This window comes from Phyllostomus hastatus, unplaced genomic scaffold (genome assembly GCF_019186645.2).
Source record: "Phyllostomus hastatus isolate PE091 unplaced genomic scaffold, TTU_PhHast_1.1 phas_contig_80, whole genome shotgun sequence".
NCBI classification, from domain to species: Eukaryota; Metazoa; Chordata; class Mammalia; order Chiroptera; family Phyllostomidae; genus Phyllostomus; species Phyllostomus hastatus.
In genome coordinates, this window is record NW_025333960.1 from 38,019,789 (window position 1) to 38,045,296 (window position 25,508).

The 25,508-nt window shown below is 55.2% G+C and overlaps 1 protein-coding gene across 2 annotated transcripts in view; it reads left to right on the forward strand.

Annotated features, from left to right (window-relative positions):
- The first annotated feature begins 435 nt into the window (after window positions 1–435).
- RNF165 (ring finger protein 165) overlaps window positions 436–25,508 on the forward strand; it is a 91,228-nt gene continuing 66,155 nt past the window's right edge. Inside the window, exon 1 of one of the 2 annotated variants that reach the window (XM_045849602.1) lies at window positions 436–664. In XM_045849602.1, coding sequence (XP_045705558.1) covers window positions 604–664 — 61 coding nt within the window. In that variant the 5' untranslated portion in view covers window positions 436–603. The remainder of the gene's footprint in view (window positions 665–25,508) is intronic. The other variant, XM_045849603.1, reaches the window with a different exon arrangement.

Here is a 25,508-nt window from a genome sequence, read left to right on the forward strand (position 1 = left end):
GTGCTCGCGCCTGTCTCTCCGCACGCACCAACGCACTTTCACATGTCTGGGTGCACGTTCCTCTCGGTGTGTGCAGGTTGCGTGTGCACGCCGTCCGATTTTGTGTTCAGGGTGCCTCGCGTGCGCGCGCGCTCTGGCCTGCGGGCGGCCAGGGATCCGCGCTGGGCTCCACGCTTCCCCGGGGGCTGACCCCCGCCCCACCCCTTCGCGCTGGGCCACGGGCCACCGCGATTGGCCGCCTGCTCCCTCTCAGCCGTCACCCCTCCCTCCCCCTAGCCACCCGCGCGCCCGCGGTCCCCGCTGTCCCCCGCGGTTCCGGCGAGGCCGCGCCGCGCTGCGCTCCGCTCCCATTGGCTGCACGCGCCTTTGTGTGGCGGCAGCTGCGGCCCCAGCGCCTTTGAATGTCGAGAGGGGCCGGGAAGGGAGCCTTTCCATGGGCCATCTGTCTCCCCGCCAGCCGCCGCCCCACCGCCGCCCGCGCCCCGCGCTCCGCCTCCCGCCCCGGCGGCTCCCGCAGCCCCGCCGCCGCCCGCGCCCGCGCCCCGGAGCCGCGCCACAAAGGGCCCGCGCGCAGCTGCCGCCGCCGCCGCGCGAGGAGCCAGGATGGTCCTGGTCCACGTCGGCTATCTCGTGCTTCCAGTGTTTGGCTCTGTGCGAAACAGAGGTATCGCTTTTTCCTTTTGGGGTCCGCTTCGGAGTGTGGATCGCCGCAGGCAACGGGGCGGGGGCGGGCACCGCGGGGGACGGGGGGCTCAGGCACACCCGCGGGGACGCAGGGCGAGTGGTGGCTTCTCCCCTCTCCCTTTTGGGGGGACCCCTGAGTGTGAGGGCGGCTGCCCTCGTGGGAGCTTTCGTAGTGAAGTTAGGGTTTGGCGAATTTGGGTCCCTCCCTCCCCAGCCCCATTTTTTTATTCTTTGCGGCGGACGCAGTTCCCCCAAGTCACAGCCCCTTCCCCTAATTCCTAGCCCTGTATGATCGGAAGACCGAGATACATGACTGTGTGTGCGTGTGTGCGTGTGTTTCTGTGTGTGGAAACATTTAGATTTCTGTGAATAGCTTTTCTTTTTTTTAGGTACTTGTATGTTTTGTGTTATCTGTGTTTCTATTTCATTTTTTGGCCATTGGTACCGATGGCTGGGTAGCTGGGATCTCGGATCTGCCCCATCCCAAGCCCCAGCCCCCACCTTCTCGTGGGAACTTGCACGATTTCCCGTCCCATCCTTTTCTTCCATTAACCCTTTCTGTGTCACCTTGTGCTATCTCCCTCACCCCCCATTGTCTTTGTATGACAGTTGCACTCACCGGTTCAAAATGCTTGGGGGTGTGTGTGTGTATGAGTGTGTGTGCAAGAGTGTGCGCGCCTCCGAGAGTCAGACGTGCACTGCTGTGCACTCCTGGGCCCAGCTGGAGCCGGGGGCCTGGCCCTTGGGTGTTGCTGTGTGTGAGGATGAGGTGGTAAGCTGCCCCACGCCAGGCCGCTGCCCGGTGCAGGCGTGGATCAAGCAGCAGGCCCGCGCCGGCTTTGTTTTTAACGGTGATATATGGGGTGTGTTTGCACGGTCCCCTTCCCCACATCCCTTTCCCTCACCTTCTGGTACAATAGCTTGATTTCCCCTCCCCCCACCCATTTCTTCCATTTTCTTTTAATCAAAAATTCCCACCTCCCAAAGCAGATCCGAGATGCATTTAGATTCATTTTTTATTCTTTTTGTATTCTGCCTCTGGACTCACATTCCTCTTCTTGGAAATGCTTCTTCTATCCTCTCCCACTTCACATCTGCTTAAATCCCTGCTGGCTAAGGCCCTCCTCCTCCCTCACGCACAGAATGATGTCTTCCCTTCGCGACCAGGGCTGCTCCACGGGACTGAGTGGGGGGTGGGGTCGCGGGGCCAGCTCTTTAGTGCGCCCCAGGGGCCCGATTGGGCGAGAAAATGAAAGCCCAGCCCAGCTGTCCCCAACCTCACGCCTCTCCCCAGAACCTAAAAGGCAAGGTTGACCCTCTTAGGCCTGTTTGAACCGCAGTTTTTTTTGTGTGTGATGATAGAATGATGACATTCTGCATTTATCAAATCTTTTTTTTCTTCATTGTGTAGCTCAGTGAATGGTCAACTCGCTGCTGTGTGCGCTGTGACCCTCTGCCTCCGCATTTAGCTGTATTGTGACACCCCTCTTAACCATCTCCTGTCTCCATCTGAGGAAAGCATTGCTATTTAAGCGGCAGTATCCCCTATCTCAGGCCAGCCTAGCACTGGGGGCGGTGGTGGAGTGGGTGTGTGAGGAATAGGAGTGGGGGCTGGATGAAGTCTCTCTTGAAATGCCAACCCCCTCCCCCAAATCACAATTATGTCTTATTACTTGGCATTTCCTCTGAAAACGGGTGTGGAACATTACACTAGGCAGAAATTCAAAAATGATTAAGAAGGATGTTGAGCCTGAAAGTATAATTATCCTGATTAAATCATTATCATCCTCATTAATACCACCGATCTCTAAATACCATTGCAGGATGTCGAGTCCATGTTTTGAAATTCAAATTGCTCAGCTGCCTTTAAATTTTATTTTTAATACTCCCCCCACCCCCCCAAAAAATCCAACAAAACTAATTCTGCCCTACAGTCAAAGTTTCCTTTCATGGCAGACACGCTCACAGGAGATTCAAGGGCTGAGGGTGACCGGGCTGTGGGTAAAATATAGCACAATGTGATAAGAATTCATGACCTTCCGATAGAGGATACTAATGCTTAACTTGACAAGGTCTTAAACCACAATCTTCTTGTAAAACTATTAGATAGCCTGCAAGCTTAAATCTGTTCTTTTTAGTTTCCATTGTAGTAGTATAGGATATAGACCATTTCAGAATAGATGTAGAGAAATAACCATTTTTGTATCTTCATCTTGTTTAGCTGAGTACATTGCACTGTAAATCCCTGTTAAGTGGATTCCTTTTGCCTTGGCTTGGAGACCAGAGCACCCCATTTCCCACTTATCTGGGTGGCCATAAGCTAGCTTCCTGGAGGCACCCAGGCATAAGTGAACAGATCACATTTAGTCGGAGGCAAAAAATAATAAATCTACATCTATGAAAATCTTTGATGAAATGACAGTTGCTGCAGCCTCTGAAAATTTGGTGCAGCAAGGTCCATGGCTTAAGGGGGAGCCAAAGCTGATGGTGTCTTAATTGTTTAATTGTACAATGTCAAGAGCGTCTTTGGACACCTGCCCTGGCCCTCAGAGCTGCCCCTTTAACAGCCGGCTCCCTTCTGCGGCCTTGCTGGCCAGACCTGCTGGAAACAGAACGGCAGTAATGAGAGAATGAGGCCCCTACTTTGAGGGCCCTTCCAAAATCGAGTCCCAAGTGGCCTCCCCAGATTGCCATGTGGCAATCTGAAAGGAAAGAGAAAAAAAAAAGAAAAGGAAAGGAAAAAAGAATCCCCAGCAAAATGGTTTTCCATTAAACAGGGATAGCGTGTTCTGCTGTGCTGGATTACTTCCTGTTCTTATTTTGTGGGTAATTTTTTCTGTATCAAATATCCTTTTGGTTGTGTATCTTTTTCACCTTTTCTTGTACTAAAACTAAAGCATGATCTGTATTTTTTTACATCCCCCAGTTGACAATGTACAGCGCTCGGTTAGAGACGTTACCCTGCTGAACCGTACTGTGTAGCCCGGGCCATCTGCTCATTGTACGCTGCTTTTGTTCTGTTGCCCTTCGAAGCATGGTGGGCCCAGCCTTTTTTTTTTCTTTCTTTCTTTTTTTTTTTTTGTATTGTGTGCATGACAACATTGTTACACACAGAATCCACTAATACTAATATACAATCTCTCAATAAAGAACTAGTTTCCTATATTAACCTAGTGTGCTTTTTCTCTTGCTGTTTCCCCATTTATTGTCGTATCCTGCTGTTTAGATACCCCCTTGCTTTCCTATCCCCACCCTCACCCACCCACCACTCCCACCTCCCATTGTAAGATTCGAGTGAATGCCTTTTTTTTTTTACTTTTTTCTTTTGTTTCGTGGTACAGATATGGTGACCTTAATCTCATCCAGTCCATACCTTTTTACAATAGACATTTGAGGTGAAGGGGAGGCGTCCTTTCACACCTAAACAGCTCCACTGTGTAGAGAAAACCCCTGTCTTTGGCCACCTGTGAAGCTAATAGCCTCCACATTCCTTCTGGTTCCCACGTTACACTCACTCAGTCCAGGATGCTGGTGAAGAGAAGGGGGTGTAACACTGAAGTCGAGAAAAGGGATACTGTTCTTAACTAGCAATCTTGTGGCATATCAGACTCGCCTGAAAAACTCATTTTTAGTTGTGTTTTAACTTTTGCTTTTACCGTCTCATTGATTTACTGTCCTTCTAAATCATGCTCGGGGGTGGGGGTGACATGTTACATACAGTTCAAGCCATGATCTGAAATTTTAAATTGCCCTCTTCTTTGTGCATAATTGCATTCTTGGGACTGGCGGTGGAAGGTTTGCAGGGAGATCCTGAGGAAGGAAGGTGTTTCCAACAGAAACCAATTCAGACCACCCCCGCACTCAGACCAGCGCCAGCCGCCTGACCTGTTAGCGTAGGAATAAGAGGGTCTGTGCCCTCCCAGGCCGGGAGCCAGTTAAAGCTGATTACAGCTTAGTCCCTGACAGCTGCCTCGTCTGTGGCCCTAGTGCCTCTCTTGGGAAAGAAAGCAAGATCTCTTGGCATTGTCTAAGTGTTGTGCGCGTGCGTGAGGGTGCGCGCGCGCCCGCGCGATTTGAGGGAAAGAGTGGGGGAGCAGGAGGGAAGTCAGGACCTACCCTCGAATTGAATTGGAAGACGAGTCCTTAAAATGTATCTTTTTTCCCTCAGAATTACATTTGAGAAGCCAGTGTAGAAGTATTTTTTCCCCTAGAGTGGGACCCAAATTCAAGCATTTGTCAATTACACCTATTCAATTTCAGCCCAGAACAAGCCTTATTAAATGAGGCGTTGTAGAGGAGGAAATCCGCTGATTAAAGAAATTCAGGGCTCCTTCAAAGGGTCATCATTTTGGAGCCGCTTTTCCTCGGGCTGACATGCCTCCTCCTCTCTCCTCTGGGGTGTCTCTGCTCCTCTGCCAGGGTGCCGTCCTGGGCCGGCGCACGCTGCCTGACCACAGCGCTGCCTTGCCGTCTTTGTGGCTCGGTGCGTCTCTCCTCCCCCGAGCCCATGGCTGCCCTCGCTGCTCCGGCCCTTTGTTCTCGTGCTCTCCCCAGCCCGGGTGGGAAAGCTAGCTGATTTACTGTGACACATGGACACACACGGAAGTCCCCAGCGGAGCCCATGCTGTGGTCGGTATACGTAGGCCTTTCAAGGGTTTTCTTTCTTTTCTCCTCCTCCTCCTTTCATCTTGGTTTACACGAAACTTTTAATTTTGTCCCTGGTTTAAGAAATAAAATAAACCACCCCCAACCCAAACTCAACAATAAGAAAACTACTGCACATCAGGTGATCACCCTCGTTTTTGTCCTAGGGAGCTGGGGCTTGTTCAATCAGTATTGACCAACTCCAAGGTGTTATTTTTCTAAGTTAGTGTTCTGGATGTCAGAATTATTTGGCCAATACCTTCTGAGGATGGTTTAATAACCTAGTAATAACATAGAAAGTCAGTGGGGTAATGGGAAGTCAGGGTTTAGCATCTTATCAACTGCATACTGTGTCTTCACCCAGATTGTCAGAATAAACACACACATATGAAGGAGGCTTTTTTCCCTGACCGGGTGATCCAATCATTTACAGAGCCGTCGTACTTTGTATCTACTCTCTCAACCATCTGACACTATCTGTTTTAATAACTTTTGACTCCAGGATTTTGGAAAAGCCATCTGTTACAGAGATCCGATACCAGACTTTTAATAAGATGGAACACAGCTCTTGTTCACGGTTCCCCTTTCTGAAGGAGAGTGCTCTCACGAAACTAACATCAGATAAGGCCCACTTAATTGACGACTTGCATTAAGTAATAGTTTCCCAGAAATCAGCAAATACTGGTTATGGCAGTCCAGGGCAGGAGAAAAGACCACCAAGAATCTCAGTGCCCTAATATGAGGAGGACAGAGAGTGGGCCATCTCTCTTTCTTTTGCAGTGTGCTCACCTCTTGCCCCCCTTCCCCTCCCCTTCAACATCTTTCCCATCTTTGACTAAGCAGGCTTCAGTGTCACATTGGAAAGTCTAAAGGTTTTTCTGGGCCGGGGACGCCACAGCTCCATGCAGGATCTAAGCGCAGTGTGGGGCCGCCGTCCTGGACAGGAGACACAGGCCCTTGACTCCCTTTCGGGGAGTGATTGTGGATGTCAGGCCCACCAGACCGCTGTTGCACAAACCCTTGCAAGACCCTTGGGCCTTAGTTTTTCTATGGCTCTACCTAGCCCTTTAAAAATTCCTGGCTTAACATTGTATGAACGCAAATTAGTATTTATTAATTTCCAGTATGATTTAGCCACAGATGAACCAATATATTTCCAAGAAAATTAGGAGTGCAGGCAGGGGGAAGGCTTATCTTGAGAGACTCAGATTTTCTGGATGACTTAAGCACTAAATGCAAACATTTATAACCTCACATCTGAACCACTCACGCTGCCGATACCTTCATGCATTCCGTCATTTATTCACTCACTTGTTTGTTCATTTAGTTAATGAGTGTTTATTGACTACCTACTTGGGGCTCAGCAAAGGGGGATAGAAGCAATGGAGGACCTGGGTGCCTGCCCTCCTGAGGCTCATGCTGAGGCCGGGAGACGAATGCTCAGAATACCAGATGCTGTGGAAGACACTGTGCCTAAGCGCCCAAGCGGGTGGTCAGGTGGAAGGCGCGTGGAGCAGTCCGGGGTGGAGTAGTAGCCCAGTGTGGAGCTGGAAGGGTGAGCTCAGGTGGCTGCTCTGGGTGTCATCTGAACAACCACTGTCATAATACCTGCCCAATAGGGTTTGTCCAGACCATTGGAAGGCCCTTGACCCAGAGCAGATGCCTAGGGTGTGCTAGGTGACTGCCCCCCATTCCTCACAATTGCAGGAGTTACTGGCCTCAGGGGTCAAGTAAAGTCAGAGGCGGTGGGGAGGAGGTGGGGCTGAGATGGGCCTCAAAGAGTGATGTGTATACAGGAGGGAGGAGCTCCAGGTAGGGGGTGGGGAAGGAGTGAGAACTTGGCCAAGCAAGGCCAGTGGCTCTGGTGTGGAAAGAACGGAAAGTTCCTATGAGGAGGGAGGTGTGCAGGTGTGTGTGTGTTTGTGTAAGGGTACGTGTGCTGACCTGTCACATTGCACAGTCACAGGTGGTGCTTCTCCCTAAAGCACAACTGCAGGACTTAAGCAGCAGGAGGTCCAGAGAGTGGGGGAGAAAAGTCCGAGAGAGCTGTTCAAGCCGGGTTCTGCAGGCCTCCGGAAGCTCTGGTAGAGTTTGGACTTGCTCTGTTAGCCATGGGAAGCTCTCTGGGAGGAGCTGTGTTTCAACAACTTGTTCTGGCAGCTGATGACTCAGGGGTGATCCTAGGGGGCTAAGGCCAGGGAGGAGGCCAGGGCAAGCTTCCAGGGGTGATGGCCCCCAAACCGGTGGTGTGAGGGATGGGAAGGAAGATTGGCACCAGGGCCTTGACTGTAAGAGGAAGTAAGCAGAACTGAATAAAAACAAGCCTTTTCATGTTTTGCTATGTTATTTTTACAGGCATTACAAATTTTTTTAAGATCCTCATCTGAAGATAGGTGTTTTTTTTTCCATTGATTTTAGAGAGAGGGGGAGGGAGAAAGAGAAACATTGATCGGTTGCCTCCAGTTCTGCCCCAAGCAGGGATCAAACCCTCAACCTAGGCATGTGCCATGACTGGGGATCGAACCCACAATATATGGGACAATGCTCCAACCCACTAAGCCACCTGGCTAGGGCCACAAGCATCAGTTTTAACGGCTGCATAATATTCCACTCGACTGGTGGCTCTGCACTTAGGCTCGCTGGCTTCTGAGGTACTCAGTGGGCCCTGGGTTGTGGGGCCGCTCCGTGCTGGTCTGCCTCCCGCCTCTCGCCTCCCTTGGGCTGTTTGGGAGGAGGTGGTTAGTGGAACTGGTCTGACCGCAGCCAGGCCTCTCTCCCCGCTGTCAGCCCCTTCCATCAATAGGCCCAGCTAGGTGGAGGGGAGGGCAGATAAGAGAGGCCTTGGAGAAGGAAGAAGATTTGGATAAACTCTTCTGAGATCTGGGTTCTGGTCTTTGTCCTGCCACAAACTTCCACTGTGATCTTAAGCCGCTCAGCTTCCTCCACCGGATCTCAGTTTCCGATCCGTGAAATGGTATTCTGTGCCCAGGACATGTCACACGAGGTATTGCATATGAAACAGAGAGACGCCAACCAAAGGCAACAGTAACAATACTGACTCCCATTATTCACAGCGGCCGTCCTCAGACCGGCCACCCGTACAGTGGGGGCAGTCCCATCTCTGTCAGTAACTGGTGCGACACGTTGGCCGCTCTGGCTGCTCTGCGCCCGCACCTCCTATCTGCCAAGGGATATAATTGGCCTAATTGCCCCTTCCTGCTCTAAAAAGCTGTGATTTCCTCTTGATGAGAATAACTTACATTTCCATTCTTTTTGTCCCCCCACCCCCAGCTCTTTAGCACTCAATGGATGGGCACTCGTTCCGCTGGCCAGGTTGCTGGCTGGGCTGTGGGAGGAGAGGGGAGCGGCCGTTACCCCTGGTGCCCTGTGCCAGGGCAGTGAGCCCAGACCCCAAGAGGGCCCAAGCTTAGGGCGGGCCCTGCCTCCTGGCCCCGCTGCTCTTGTGTGACCTCCGAGCAAGAGCTTCGGTGGGATAGCATTGCTTCCTGGTACAGCCGACCTTACTTCAGACGTCCTCCCGAGGAGTGCTGCTACGAGACAGGGGAGCCTGGCAGCCCTCCGGGAAGTCACCCTCATGGTGGCTTGTCCCAAGTCAGCGGTGGCAGGGCAGCACTGGCCTCCGGGAGCCTAGGAAAGGAAGTAAGGGTGGCTGCTGACTCAGCACCAGCCTGCGGGTGGAGAGGGGGTGGGTGGAGCTCTCAGAGGCTGGGAGGAAGTGAGAATTCAGCCAACACCTGTCTCAAGGAAGGGCAGGAAGCTTCAGAACAGCTGCTGCTCCCTCCCCGCCAACCCAGGCTGTGAGTGGGCAGGAAGGGGATGGAGGCACTCTCGAGGCCCCCCTCCACCCGCCAGCTTGCTCAGTGCCAGCTCCACTGTGACAGCTGCCAGGCCTCCACGCCACCCCTCTTCCCATCACTCAGGGGTCCCCCACCCCCACAGTGCACTTGTCCCCTAGGATCAGCCCACTCCTAGATCAATTATTTTCAATCCCAAACTCTGGGCACGAAATGGGTTCATGTGCTCACACCCACCCCCGGGCTGGAGGCACTGGCTTTCCTTCCCTCAGAGTGTGGCCCTGGGGCGGGGTGGGGGATGGGGGCGGGGCTCAGCCTCCTTGGCATTCCTGCAGGGGAGGGGCTGGAATGCACTCAGGGGGCAGGCCGCTGGGCCTGTCAGAGCTATTTGGTCCCCACCTGTGAGGCGTCCCTGCTGACCTGAGCTGAGAATCTGCCTGATGCGGGTGAGGCCGTGGCAGGGGAGGACCTGGGCCCACAGACTGGTCCCCCTTTTCAAGGCTCTGTGCATTGCTGGCCACCCCACTGCCCTGCAGTGCGTGCATCCAACTCGGTGTTGAGGGAGAGACAAAAGAGGCAGCTGGACAGAGCCCGGTTTGGTTGGCATTCACCAGAGCCCCCTTTGGACACCTGGGTGCATAGCCCTGACATTGGCCTCTCGTTGGGTAGACTCGCACCCCCTTGGCAGAGGTGGAGGTCAGGCCCGAAGAGGGGGCTCAGTCAGCTGTTCTGAGGGCAGCTGGGCCTGGGGGGCAGCTGAGGAGATACTGAGGCTGTGCCAGGCAGGGGTGCCCAGGGAGCGGGGCTGTCACAACTCAGAGCAGCAGGGGAAGGGCAGCAAGAGGCTCAGGAGGGAGCTGGGGCCCCACCAGGACACAGGAATCCAGCTCTCTCCCCACCAGGAGGAATGGGACCCACGGACGGGCGAGGGGAAGAGAGGTCATGTCGGGGAAGGGAGCCACAGCCAACCTGCCCTCACCTGGGCAGGTGAGCTGGGGCCACAATAGAGAAGGTGGAGGAGGAGCCCTGACTCAAACCTGGATGGCGTTTTCCTGCTCTGTCCCCCTCCCTTCCCGAAGGGTCCCTGACCAGTGCACGTTTCCTCTGGGGGAGAGGGGAGGAAGTTGGAGACGGGCTGTGTTGTCCACCTCCTCAGCGGGTGCCACTCACCCCAGGGTGCTCACTGAGTCAGTGCAGTACCTGCGGAGCCCTGCTCATGCTGACCGTGCACGGGAGGGCCTGGCCTGGCCTGCCCTCTGGGAGCACCCAGACCGCAGCGGGGACTGGACAGGTGTGCCACAGGCAGGGAGCAGAGCCTCAGCTCAGGGCTCAGAAGCACCTTGCCACGCCCCAGGAGAAACACAGCATGGGCTCCTGTTTTACTGCTAAATTTGAGGAAAAGGAGATTTTTATATTACACTAAACAAGGACCTCTCATATCACCAGTTGCAAAGTTTGCATGAACTTCGGAGTAAAAATGTAGAACGTCGATGACAGTTCATTTGGGCAGGCCAGGCCTGGCCAGGCCCCTAGGGCTGGGGGGCAGGGGGCGGTTCACACCCCCGATTCATCTGGGCACTCCTGGGGAGGTGTGAGACGTACTTCTGGGTGGCACACTGTCTCCTCTGCACAGAAGCAGGAGCCCAAGTCTGCCCAGTGGCTGCAGTTGCAAAGCCACCACCCAAGAGCCCCATTAGGATTGGGACCCGGGCTGTTGACTCTGAGGTCCAGCGCTCTGCCAGGCTCTTGACTCAAGGCCACTGGGGAGCGGTCTTGACCCCAGCAGAGGAGTCAGCGGGCACTTTCTGGGCGAGGCTGAAGACAGCGTGGGGTCTAACAGCAGAGGGACCAGGGTGGGAGTTCAGTGTGGCAGCCGATCCTCATGTGTCCGTGGTCTGGAGAGCCAGGGCCGGGACTGGGAGTGAGCAGAGTCCAAGGGTCAGGGTCAAGCATGGAGGCGGGCCCTACGAACCGGTGTATGAGGGAGGCCTTCCTGCAGCAGGCACCCAGCACTGGCCACCCCTGGTGTTCTAGGACTCTCTTTTTATTACTGTGGTAAAATACGTTTACCCATTCTTATAGTGTCCAGTTCAGTGGTGTTCAAGCACATTCACAGTGCCGTGCCACCATCGCCCTTTTCTATTTCCGAAATGTTTTCCTCTCCCCAGAGAGGAACTCTGGGCCCTTAGACTTGGAGGCCTGCTCCCCAACCCGGCCACACTTCTTGGGGCCCCTCGAGGATGGTCAGTGGAGACTAAGTACTTGCAAGAAATGTACCCATTTTGGCATCGGGCAGTCTCGGGCTCAACTCTTGGCCTTACCACCTGCAAGCTGGGTGACTGTGGACCTCTCTGAACCTCAGTCTCTTCATCGGAGAAAACGGTGATAATCACTATTAACACCAGTGTCACAGGAGGAGAGGACGGATGAGCGTTACGTTGCAGAACACAAGGCCCAACGTCCCGGGAGGTACTTTGCAGAAGATGGCCATTCCCGCCCGCCCTGCCCCCACTGAGCACATGTCCTTGTTCGTTTGGATCTGGAACCGTCTGACGGGTCCTAAGGGTGTGCAGAGGGGACAGACAGGAAAGGGTTGGGCATGTTTTAGCTTTATTGCTTAAGAAGTTACTGAGAATCTACTTTGGGCTGCGGGGAACTGAGGCACAGACAGCTCCGGCACACAGCTTAGCGGGGGAGACCCCTGAGCACCACTGAGGTGGGCAAAGAACTTACGGACTAAGCTACAGGCCATGGTCACACCGACCAGAAAGTGTGGCCCAGCCTGGAGGCAGCTGGCCAGGGTTGGCACATGGGATGGGGAGAGGTCACTGAGGCCGGGGGAAATCAGGAGGGCCTCCCGGAGGAGGCAGAACAGGATCTGCTCCCTGAGCGGGAAGAGCTGTCAGGTCAGCCTGTGCCCACCCCACTGCCCTTTTCCCGGTAGGCTCAGACCTGATCCAAGATGCGGATGTTCAGAGTCCCGCGGCTGTCACCTTGTCTGATTTTAGTTCTTTTTTTTTTTTGGAACATTGAGCCCTCCCACTTTATTGTCACCCCACCCATTTCAGACCCCCTCCTTCCCTGCCATTCCCCCTGGTGCCGGACATTTGCTCTGGAACTCTGTCTCCTCTCCCACCACTCTGCCCAGCCAGGCTCCCATGGGTCCACGCACTGATCCTCGAGAGAGCTATGTGGAGGGTGAGGCTGGCCAAGGGGTGTCGTGACCTTTCTCTGAAATGGGTGACCCTCTCGGGGCATTGGTTCTGCTCCCCCAGATCCGGGTGCACATCTTGGCTGCCAGGCTGTGTGAGGGTCAAGTGAGGCAGTGATGCAACGGGCCCATCGTGACACCTGGCACCGAGCACAGGGCCACTCGTACTGTGTGTGGTTTCCTGCTAGGGAGTCTCTACGTGCACAGTCCCCTACCTGCTCCTAGGAGAAACTTGAATTTGGTTAGGGGAACAAAGGGGAAGGGAAAAACTTCTCTGAGCCTCAGTGTTCTCACCTGCAAAATGGGGACAATCCTAGTAACACCCCTTACCCCACACAGGGTTGTAATGAGCTCAGATTTGACCATGGACTCAGTCAGCTCATCTAACCAATGTGCACTGAGCACCCCCATGGGGCCACACGCTGTGCTGGGCACTGGAGACACACGGGCAATAATAACGGCAGCAAACGCCCCTGCACACTCGCTCTGTGCTGGGTACTGTCCTCGGCGCTTTACCTGCCCTACAGAGACTCAGTCTGGTGGGAAACAGACACGTGAACAATCGGAAGATATGCTCCAAGGTGTGTGCGGGGTGCTCTCTCAGCCTGGGGAGCTGCCCTGGGGAAAGGGGTCCCTGGAGGGGCTGAGGCTAAGCTGAGGCTTCCAGGATGCTGCGCCTGATCCGGCTGTTGCGGCAGAGGGACTGCAGGGACCCAGGGCGGGCTGAGAGGCAGAGCACTGCCGAGGGCGAGGGCGCATGTGCAGTGAGGGAGCTGGGCTTTGTCACTCCTCCATGTCAGCAAGCTGTGTTGCCTGTTGATCAGCGTTGCTGCTGGTCGATCGGCTTTTGTCAAAGACGAAGTGCACACTGTGTACCCAGCGCTCCAAGTGTCCTGAGCTAAGGGCTAAGAGTAAGACCTGGGCATTGCCTGGAACACCTAGAAAACAAGGCTGGAGCCCTGACAGACCCCTGTGACACAATGATGGGGAATAAATAACAACGGCAGCAGCATGGCCCACGGCTGGAGGCCGGCGCGGAGGGGAAAAGGAGGGGTTTGTGGTGCCTGAGAGACCCGGACGATGCAGGGCCCCAGGTGTTGAGCTGGCCCTCGAAGTAGGGGCCTGGGACAGCATTCCCCACACTGGGCAACCAAACACTAGGACCCTGGAGCTGCCGAAAGTTGTTTCTGCAAGAGTTACATGTTCCAACAACTTGGAAAATGCCACATTCCTATTAGCACATTAAAGGCTCTGATAAGTCCCACAGTGAAGAAATCCCTTTGGCTCTGCTTTAGTGGAATTTTTTCCATACTGTCTGAGCACAGGACTTGGGGTGTGTGTGTGTGTGTGAATCCTAGAAACATGCCTTGAACTTGGTGTGTGGAGCACAGTTTGGGAAATGCTGATCTGGGAACTGGGTCATCGGGCTCAAGACTGGCCGGAAGGAGCTCGCTTATACTGAGGGGAAATGATGACCGAGAGGAAGGCCATGAAAGGTGGCTCACCCGTTAGTGACTGCCTGTCTTGAAGTCCCCACCCCCCTACCCTAGCCTCGCTCGCAGGACTGCCATCCTTCTCTGCTCCATAGAAGACACTAAGATCAGAGGTCAGTGGTGAGGCAGTCATTCACTCTCAGCGACACCCTTGCTGGCCAGCCAGGGGGTTCCCTGCCAGAGGCTGGGAAGCTGAGGTGGTCCTGGAGGGAGTTCTCGGCCGCTGGAGGGTCTGGCCTTGTACCAAAGCCCACTCTGCTCAGGACTTCCTTCCCACCTTCTTCTATTCATGACCTTGTCCAGATTCCTTGGGGGTGGGCTTTCTCCCTGCCAGCTGGGAGCCCTCATGGTCTTAATCCTTGATGCACTGCACACGGTCCATGTAGCACTTGATGTTCACACACAGTGCACGCAGATGCTCATCTCTGACACACGCCCATCCCCACCCTGCCCCCGTGTAATCCACAGCCAAACGCAATCCTCAGACATGTACAATGTCAGCACACACACCCATTAAAATCTGTACACAGTACATCAGAACACAGTATACATACATTCACATTCACTGGTGCAAATACAGACACACTTAATCACATGCTGCTCACACACACGTGTACCCACAGGTACACACCCTAGTTCCTACACACATTATCTCAGGAAATAGAAATTTAAGGGACCCAGGCCTGCTGAAGAGCCTGGGCCTGAGGGCTCTGCTGTCCCCACGGGCCCATGTGGGGGTGCAGGAGGGGCGGTGTCTGTGTGGACTATCAAGGGAGGCACAGGAGGTCTGCTGTGGTCTCCACCGTAGCCCCCTGGTGATACAGAAAACAAGCCATGCAAAGCCCCTTTGGGATATTGTGCGGTTTGGAGGGCTTCATGGAGGAGGTGGGTCTCAAGCTGGGGTTGAAAGGTGAGGTCCACTAGAGGGGAGGACACAGAGGTGGGGAGGCTGACTCAGGGAGCTGTGAGCTTGGCCCGTGCCCCCCAACCCTGAGAATCCTGAGGCGGTTATAAGGACAGATTTCGCAGAGGTGGAAGAAGAAGAAGCGGAGCCAGGAAGTGGCCAGCAGCCCTGCTTGAGTGGGTTCCTGCTTGTGTCCTGAGCCACTGTCGTGGTCCCGATGCCCCGGGAGCTCCCCAGCCTGTGCTCAGCCTCTGCACCAGGTGGCTGGGGGAATTAAAGAGACGGTGCAATATTAATGTTGCCGCCCTGTTTTATAAAGTGTCCTAACAAGCTGGTGAGCCAGGCCACTCAGTCTTATTTACAACTGCTATTATTTCTCCGACATTGAGATTAATTTGACGATAGCTGTTTATAAGCTCTTCTATCATCAGATGGGCCCATTACCTGGGAGGAGAGGAGGGCTGGATTTAATTTGCGAACAGCGCGCTGGGTTCTCCTGCTCACGGAGTGTGTGGGAGTCTCGGCCATAAATCACGGAAGGCGCCAGCGGTGCTGAGACCAGAGGCCCGTGGCTCCCTGGGCTGGCAGCGTGCAGGAGAGGGGCGTCCTGGAGGGTGGCAGGACCGCAGACTCGGATGGCCGACGGCAGGCACTCACGACCATCCGTGCTGGGAGGGACACCCTGGGACTTCACCTGGCCAAGGTGCTTCAAACTCTAGAGTCCACACCAAGTAAGAGTCATCTGGAAGCTTGTTAAAATACAGATGCTCTCAGCCTTCCAGAAAGTCATCCTCTCGGGGGGCGGGGCTTGGGACTTCCCCGAGTCTGGAGTTTTCTCGAGGACACCTGCCTGGTAGACTCTTGCCTCGATGGGTCTTGAGCTATGGCGGGTGGGGTTGGGCGTGGGGTGGGGCGGGCTGTGGACAGGCCTAAGGAGTGTCCTACAGGTGCCCCTGCTCCAAGCACAGGCTCCCCTGCTCCCTAGATTCCTGAAGAGAAAGGAGAAGGGCTGGCCAAGAATGAGGTTGGGTCTTGAGCAAAATGGTGAAGTTAGCGAAAGCTGTCTCATTCCCCCCACGGAGCTGCCCACTTTCCACCCCTGCACTGTCACCCTCACCTGACTCTGAGCCCCTCCTGCCCAGCCAGAGAGAAGCATCAGTTCATGAATGTCACACTGAGGGCTTTATAGGCATCATCTGTCATCTTATGTTGGTCTCTGGGTGACCTTTTTAGAAACCCAGCTGAAAGATAAGAAAACAGGAGTTGCCAGAGGCAGTTTGAAGTGACGTGGCGTAGAAACTGCACCCGGGGGTTAAACTTTGCTCTTACGTCACCAAGGTCCCCGCTGGGACCCGGGGGCAGGGCCCAGCCATGAGTTCACATGCACGGACATTGCACCCCTCAGTGGACACTGAAACCACCGATGCGTGTTTGCACAGGGGTCCCCTTGCCCCGTGCACCTAGCAGCCTTCCACTTCAGGGTGGGTGTATTTCCCTGCAGCCTCTGGAGCAAAAGGCAATGGATCCCCCTTCACTCGTGGCCTGGTGGACCCTGTCCCTGTGAGTCAGTGGGAGAGGTAGTTGCGCGGCAGGAGGGCCCGATTCACACACGTAACCCCTGTCCTGACAGAGGTCAGTGGCCCATTGGCGGCAACCTTGCGCCTTGCCTGCCCTGGGGTTTCCTGCTCCTGTCGCAGGATGACAGCTTTAGGTCCTCTGCCTCCAAGGCCCCGGCCTTTTCTTCCCGCCATTGGTTCCCCCCTTGGCAGCCTCTGCAGGGCTCTGGTGGGCACTTTTGAGAGCACTTCAGGCCAAGCATCCCTGGTCCCCTCCCCGGGGGTTGCTTGGATCCTGTCCAGGACACTTGCCTTGGTGAACTCCAGCCAAAGCCCATAGAAATGAGAAGATGGCCAGCGTGAGCTCCATCGGACACCGCCCCTAATCAAGAATCCACAGTACTGTTAATGGAGCCTAAGCCCGCATCAGCTGTGCTGGGCATGCTTCACACAGTCATCTATCTTGATTCATCGGGCAGAACTCTCGAGTCTGGCAACACTTGCTACGGAGATGCCTGTGCCCTTGCCTAGTGGAACTGGTCTGTTGGGTAGAGTGTCATTTTGGCTCTGGTGACAGAGACTCAAAGGTGGCCTACAGGGGACACCAACTCAGGGGTCCTGGGCAGGCTCAGCAGGCAAGTACTTGATGTCAGGGACACAGGTGCCTCCTCTCTTGTTACTCCACCCTCCCCAGAGTGCGGCCCTTTCCCGCACAGCCCAGGACAGCTCACCAGACAGCCACTTTCCAAGCCACAGGAGGGAGGAAGAAGAGAAAGGGCAAAAAGAGCATGACACAGTGCTGTACCAGTCACCCCTATTCACATCCCATTGACTAGAACTAGGTCACATGCCTGTGCATGGCTGCAAAGGAGGCTGGGAAATGTAGTCCTTGTTCTGGAAGGGCATGTGCACAGCTAAATTTGGGGATTCTGTTGCCTCAGAAAAAGAGAACATATATTGGGAGACAACTAGTCGTTTCTGCCTCCATTGGTTCTTAGGACCCACACACTCGGCCTTATGTCAATCCCAGTTAAACCTCGTCTGGCCGGCCCCTCTCAGGCAAGTGCTGTGGGGGGAGGGCCTTGCTGCCCTCCACGGCTGCACTGACAGGCCAGGACAGAGCCCCAAGGCAGGAATCGAGAAGCCACCAGCCACCCTGCAAAATGGTGACAAACCACTAACCTGTATCGATGGGATGTGCTTATTCATTTACTCACAAATTCTCCTTGTTGTTCCGGTGACTAGGGCTCATTGTCCATCTTGTGCAGAAGCACAGAGCAGGGCGTGAGAGCTACCGATGAGACGATGACTCTGCGTGCCCGGCCCAGGCTGTGGCGCACAGTAGGCCCCCGGCAGAACTTGTGTGTCCATGGGCAAGGGGTTTGACGGCCCCGCCCCGTGGGTGGTTGGGCGAGTCCAGAGGCAGTACCCGGTGCCGTGTCGGGAGCAGGGAATGGGAGCTGCCACAGAGGCAGGGTAGCCTGGGGGTCAGGCTGCTGGGTGAGCACGAGGCCCTGTGACCTCCTGAGAGGCTGTGAAAGTTAAGTGAGCCACACACAGCTTTCAGCCAGGCAAGCAGTGGCTACTCAATGAATACCGGTTTCTCCTTGTCTCCTACCCTGCTGCCACTGGTAAGGGACATTGCCTAAAGATCCCTACAGATGGTTTGTGGTGGCGTGGGGGAGGGCACTGAGAATCAGAGCAGGAGTGAGGGGGCCAAGGAGGCGTGAGCTGCTGGCAGGTGGAGGACCAGGAGGATGCTGGTTCCTAGGCCAGCATTAGGCACACCCCCGGCCCAGCTCCTGCCTCCGGTCCTTCCTCTGCTGAGGGAAATGAGACGTGCATCTGGAAGCATTACAGACGCAAATGCCCCATACTGAAGGCCCAGAGACCTGCGGCCGGAGGCTTGGCTCTCAGGAACCCCCGGTGTTGACCAAGACCCAGCTCTTGCTGGAAGGGACCACCGAGGTATCCGGCCCCTCATCCGACCCCTCATTTCATAGGAAACAGAGGACCAGGGAGAGGAAGGGGCTTTGCCAAAGGCTGCGAAGCTAGGATAAAGACCAACCCCCACCCTGCCCCTCTCTGTTCTCCATTCTCACTCCTGGACCGGGAGGGCAGGAGCCCCAGGGTCTCCATGTCTGGGGAAGGCCCAGCGCGGGGCATGCAGGTTAGCAGAGGCACCAGCAGGAGGTGGGGGGCACCTCTTGGGGAAGCAGCTGTGATGGGGAGGAAGTGTCTCAGGGTCAGGGATTGGGGGCCTCGCCTAGGTACCAGCTCCCATGTTCCCTGGTGTGTGTTGAAGGGCAAGAGCAGGCAAAATAGGACCTGCCTCCCAGGGTTAGGGTGGAGAAGAACCAACACAAGTTGGTGAACGAACTGTGAGGGGTCAGTGAGACATGAGGGCTTCTGTCCATTTGGGCTGTGAAGATGCATTTTCGCATGCACGAGACACAGGATGGAAGGAAGTGAGATCAGGGTGTGTAGGCGCTGAAATCCAACAGCGCTCTCGGCAACACGGGGCCCGTTATCTCTTAGAGGTCAAGCAGGAGAAATCTTTGCACGTTTCCGTAGTTGGTTAGCACCTCTCCAGGGGCCCTGCCTGATACCCTTCAGGCTGCCGGAGGAGGAACCACCCCCATCTGCCACAGCGTCCACGAGCCTCTTGGAAGCGCGCACTTTGACATTTCATGTTTCTGGAACTGGGATGCTCCTTAAAGATACCTGTGTGTCCAGGCTTTATTTGTCTTTTAAAAAACCTTTTCCTCGTCCGTGAGGTGATGGTGCACCGAGCACCTGCTGATCTCGTAGGCTGGAAATTCGGCATCCTTTTTTTTATGCACCCTGTTTACAAAGCTTGGGGGGCGGCAGAGAACTCTGTAGGAGACCCCGAGGCAAACGTCAGCACCCAGTCTGTGGCTCAGAGGCTCCCGTTTCTTTCTCACCCCCACATCCCCCTTCCTCTTGTTTTCCATGTTTCCTGACCTCTCCCGCCCAAGGTCTCAGGCGAATGAACACACCCAGGCGGACCGGAAGTCAGCAAATACGAAATGGGAGTCTTGTGACCCTCTGATAGGGACTGTCCTTGTCAGCCTCTCTGGGGCCCCCCGGGCTGATCCAGTGGGACGAGCACCCTCTTCCCACCTCACCCTCCAGGGGCTGGTGAGGATCTCGGGGGACAGTTGCCGTCTAAAAAACTCTGGACGTGCTCCAGAGTTCATATGCTAGAAAAAGAGGCTGACTTCCTAAAGCCTCTGTGTCTCCCCAAACCCGCTGTCCCAGCCCCCTTCCTGAACCCATCTGAGGACCAGCAATCTTCCAGACACTCCAGTGATTTTTCTGGAACGTTGGCCTTCCTTCTGCCCCCCTAGCAGCCACAGTTCCCAGTACTCTGAGGTGTCTCCCCCCAGGTCTCTGCCACCCCTGCATGCAGCATCTGCCTGGTGTCCTGCACCTCCTCGTCCTTCTCTCCTTCCCTCGTGTACCCAGCTGTTCCCCTGAGACCTTCCAACATTGCTCTTGTAATGAGCAATGTAAACCAGGGCTTTGCATGGCACCACAGTGCCCATAGGACCCCAGCACCTAAATATCCAGTACCCACGTGGGGCATCCGACTTCCATAGTTAATGGTGGTGACACAGCAGGGTCTCCGTGGTGAGTGGAGGCGCGGGCAGCCACCGGGCCAAGGCTGCAGGCCTCATCCTCGGCAGGGTCGCCGTGGCCGTTGGTCCTAAACTGGGATGAATTTGGCTCAATGGAAGCCCGGGTCTACATCTCCACCATTCTTCCTCAATATTTACGAAACCTCTGCTGTGTGCTGTGAACTGTGCAGAAGCTAAAAAAGAGATGACCTACTCTCTCATTCATTCACTCATTCACTCCCTCCACAAACGCTGACTGAGTGGCTGACCCTGTTCCAGGCCCATTCTAGGACGCAGCAGCGTAGAGGACATGGGGACCCGGGGGTCAGGAGGGCTCCTGGGGGCTCAGCTCCCCCTTTCAAGGCTCCGACTCCCCAGGCCCTTCTCAATGGCATTGCATCTGCTCCTGTCAGAGTGCCACCTCTTCTCCCCATCTCCCCAATCCGCTGTCTCCATTCTAGACCGGTCACCGTGCATGTGACAGAGGTTTTACACTCAGGGAGAACGGAACCCCAAAGACCAGAGAGGCTTCCTCCAGGGCTGGACGGAGCTGGGTTGGGAAGGCAGCGTTCTGCTCCTTGAGCTGCGGCGTTGACTTCAGGTGGGGACACCTGGCTTGGTCCAGCTCCTACACCTGTCCTTGGGTTACCTGAGAAGCTTGCAAAAACTCATATTCCCAGAGCAGAGCCACCTTTGCAGGGTAGGAATCTACAGTTTATGAATTTGTGAATTTTAAATGCAAGCTAGTTGTCCGTGAAGAAGAAAGCCATGAGGGAAATGTGAGCGGCACGGAGGACTCATTGCTGGGCAATAAAGGTTTCTCTCCTGCTCCCCGACCCACTCCACCCTCGTCATCCGGGTCCCTCCCCAGAGGGGACCACTGTTTAGACGCGTCCTGGGCCGCGTCCTGGGCCACGCCCTGTGCCAGACACCGCCCATGTTGTGTCCGGCGGAACCAGTGTGTCCCTGCCTCATGGAGCTTACAGTCTAGTGGAGGTGCCTGGGAGGGAACAAGTGACCCACAAATACATATGTAATGACGAAGTGTGACAATGGTCAGGCCTGAGCAGAACACAGTGTCAGGAGAGAACAGCAGGGACAACCTCATTTTGGTGGGCGGTGCTGGGAGAGGTGAGTGTGGATGGGACAAGGCACAGGTGGCAAACACAAGGCCCGTGGGCCGAACCCGGCCCTCCACCGTGTTTATCTGGCCCGGCACCTTGTTTCTACCCAGTGGCAGTGCTGAGCTCCCGCTTAACTGTTAAGGAGGAGTTACATTTATACAGTCCTAAAATTACATTCGGCCCTTTGAAGGCAACCTCGAAGCTGGTGTGGCCCCGGTGAAAATGAGTTTGACACCCTGGGGATAAGGGCTTCCCAACCACCTGTCAGAGTCCCAGGTGATGCGGAAGGAGTCCTGGGGTCTCGGGATCCTCTCCACGAATTTCTCACTGACACTCGGGATACAGAGGGGAGCAAGGCCCCCTTCTCATGCTTGGGAGTCACCATCCAGTCAGGCAGGCGGGACGTTCCCTACGATGCTGGCATCCAATACATCCCTGCAAATCACACAGTCGAGTGTTCCCTCACAGTCTTGGGGCCAGGAGTCTGAGATAAAGGGAGCGACAGGCCCATGCTCCCTCTGCGGTCTCTGGGAAGGGTCCTTCCTGCCTCCGCTAGCTTCTGGTGGTTGCCGGTAATCCTCGGAGTTCCTTGGCTGGGAGACACATCACTGAAGTCTCGGCCTCTGCCATCATGTGGCATTCTCCCTGAGCATCTGTGTCTCCACGTGGCCCTCCTGTAAAACCACCAGTCTTTGCACAAGGGCTCACTGTAATCCACTCACCTCAAGTCCATCCCATTTACAACGGCCCTGTGTCCAAATGAGGTCTCGGTTACGTGTAAGGGGTTGGGGGCGTGGTTAGGACTTTAAGGTATCTTTTTTGGGGGTAGAGACACAATTCAACCCCAGCAAGGATGAAACCTGCAGGCCGGTGGACCCGGACAGCCTGCGAGGGCTGCAAGGATTCAGGGAAGGGGACATGGTCGCCTCAGGCTGGCGTGGGCAGGGCAGGGCAGGCTTCGGGAAGGGGGACATCTTGATGGTTTGGGAGGGTCCAGGTCCTCGGGGAGGAGGGCAGAGTGTGTGCAGGCGAGTGAGTGAGGGGCGGCAGAGGCCAGATGGCACAAAGCGTGCGCCGCCGCAGGGGAGAGGCTCCAAGGGCCTCCTCAGAGCCCCTTCCGGAACGCAGCCCAGTGAAACGGGGCCACCGCAGTTAGGAAGCCTGCAGCGCATCCCAAGGGTAACTCCTGTTCCTCTCCTGGAGGAAGCGACGGGGGCTGTGGGGTGTCCTCAGCCTTCCTCCGAGGCCTTCCCCGACTCCCTCTGGCCGTGGCCTTCGGGCATGGGGACTGTCTCCAGGGCTCCTGAGGTGAGCTCTCACGTATCCCCATAACCCAGAGTCCCTGGGGCTTGTCGACGTGCTCCAACACCCAAACAATCCCTTCCTCTCCTGTGTCCACACTAACCAGCTTCCTCTCCTATCCCCTTCTTCTCCCACACCCAGGGACAAACCTGTAGTTGCATTGACACTTGCCTCATTCAACACTGTATCCCCTAGAGAGGGTCTGCTCAGCTCATGCAAGAAATGGTTTTTGACTTAAGGAAAGACACAGCAAGAAGAGAGACAGCCGGCCGTCACACCCGCAGATCCCGGGCCCTTCACGCACGCCACGGCGGCAGGAGGACTGGGCTCGGGCTGCCACTGCCCTGAGCTGATGTGAATTGTGGGCAGGCACTGGCCTCTCCCGGGCCTCAGTTGCCTTTTCTGTAAAGTGGAGATAGCAATATCCCCTTCGTAAAGCTGACATGAGAGGGGAATTTGAATGACTGTCAAGCAGTTAGGATTATGCAGTTCAGTTCAGCCGACGATCTGGGCTCGTGCTCGTCACTCTGAGCTCCGCGCCAGGCGCGGGGTGGACAAGGCAGGCTGCCCCCTGCCTGTATGCGTGATGGTCTGTCTGCTGGGAAGGGTGGATCAAATATAAAGAGCTTTCACAGTGATGATCACTACAAATGGTTGGGGCGCAGGCAGCTCTGAGGAGGTGTAGTCAGGATTTCAGCTGGTTCGGGGTCAGGGAAAGCCCACCTGAGGAGGTGGCACGCAGAGAAGGTGTTTGCAGGCAGGGAGAGAAAGAGGAATTCTCAGCAGAGGGAACAGCAGCATGGAGGCTAGAGGTCACGGCCTGTCCTAGACACACAGAGCTGTCTGGTATGGTGGGAACAAGAGAGAGTGAAAGGGGTGTGAGAACTCAGGCCAGAGAACCTAGGCGGATGCTGCCCGAAAGGCCAATGTATTAACTGCATTTGATTTGATTTTATAAATCTACAGTTTACTTCTGTCACCTGTTATAGAAGTCTGGCAGTAGCAATGCAAGGCTGGTGTGGTGCCCCATTGTGTCAGGGACCAAGGCTCCTTCTGTTAATTACTCTGCCATTCATCACTTCCGTTCCCAAAGTCACTCATGGCCCAAGATGTCTGCCTAAGCTCCAGACCTTGTGTCTGCATTCCAGCAAATACAAAGGAGGAAGAGATGGGAATTCTTCCTCAAATTAAGGCTCTTTCTAGAAATTGCATCTACTCTTTCCATTTAAATCCTATTTGACTGACTTCAGTCACTCACACGGTCATGCTTAGCTTCAAGGAAAGCTGGGAAAATATCTTTTTTCCAGATAGCCATGGGCCAGCTAAGAATGAGAGATTCTATGGCTACAGAAAGAGCAAGATGGATATTGGGGGATCACTCATGCCCTCCACCATAGTTACCATGTTCAGTATTTCAGCTGATGAGGATCAGCAGCATGTCATGAGCTACATCGCGAGTCCATCGAGGGGCAGGCATGGTGGGGCTTCCACCTCCCCCTCCAAATAGAAGCCTCCTCCTTCCACCAATGTGGTTCGCGCAAGGGCTGGCCTCCTCCCCTCCGTGGGAGCCTCGCTCTCCACCAAGGGTGTTGGGGCCGCTGGGGGTGTTCACTCCAGCTGCCAGGATGGGAGGAGGAGGGACAGTGTGTTCATGGCTGGCTGTGGAAGGACAGAGGGCGTTCTGTAGACAGGACCGAATGAGTGGACAAGCCCAGCTGGAAAAGCAGTCTTACTCCTTCTGTGGGCTCCCCTGGGAGCCCAGGACTCTTTAGGAAAAGTGGGCAGTTGGAACTCCAAACAACTCATTTGCAAACAAACTCTTGAGACCCAAGTTACTGTGTCTTTTTCTCAAAGGCATTTCCATGGCAAACCCAGCTTTCCACCTGGCCCTCCTTGCTTCTCTTTTGGGAAGACAGTGTCAGACAGCACCAGGCAAAGGGTCCCTGTGTTAGGGAAGTTGTCTGAGCTTCCTGGAGGGCCAGGGGGTGGGGTGTGATGGGAGAAGCCCGCCCTTCCCCCAGAGGCCAGAGGCCTGCCTCTGACACGCACACTGGGTGAGGGTGGGGTCCTGTCTGGGGTGGTGCCAGCAGACTCAGGCACTGGAGGAGTCAGGCGGGGCCCATAGGGCACTCAGGATGGGAGAGTGCACAGTGCCATCCAGCCCTGGGCTCTTCAAGCTGCTCTCTGGGATTCCTGGGGATCACAGAACCATGGAGGAGCGCTTCCGCCCACAGCAGGTGTGACCTCCCATCTGCTTTGAAAGTGGGCTCCCACCGGACGTTGTGTTTGCAGGAAGGCCTCTGCAGCTAGAAGCAGTTGAAGACTCCAGCCTGCTTTTAGCCCCTCAGTGAGTGTTCGGTGGGAAACAGCTGGGAAGGGCAGAGGGCTTGCTCAGTCACGCCGCTGGCTGGTGGCGAAGCTGGGGTGTGACTGTGTGTTCCTGATCCCTGGAATAAAGGGTCTTGCTACCCACCCCACACTGCTGCAGTCCAGCTGGGTTAGGTAACAGCTTCCTGTCTCCTGGGGGTGGGGGGCCTCAGGTGCCCCGAACTAGCCTCTCCCCAGCACCAGGCGGGGAGACAAAGGAAAAGTGAACTGTCACCCTTGCTCTCCAAAGTGAAATTTCAACTCAACCCCTGTAGGGCTAGCTGTTCTAAAAAAGAAGAGAAAAATGTTAATTTGTACATATAATGAAAAGTTACACTCATGCAGGCATATGCATATGTAGTAGTTACATGTATATAGGTGCACTGACATTTGACTGGGCATTGTAAGCATGTGACACACTGTTTAAAGGTAGACGGTTCATGCAGTGAAAGCAGGGCCCCCTCCCCTCCTGTGCTCAGCCACCCGGTGGCCCCCACCATTTCCCCTGGGCCCCATCAAGGACTGTCATGCTCATTCCATTTGGTCCTCTTGATTCCTGCTAATTCCCAGGGTTGTTATTAAACAGACGTTACTGTGGAAGGAGCGCGCAGCAGGCTGACTGTGTGGGGGAGAGGTCGCTTCAGCCTCGCAGTGGGGTGGCGGCCCAGATGCGAAGGTCTGTCCCTCTCCAGGTGCAAGCTCGGAGGCTGGGGGGGGGTGCCTCTGGCCCCTGCCCTTGCTGGCTCCTGGGGGAATGAATCGCTAAC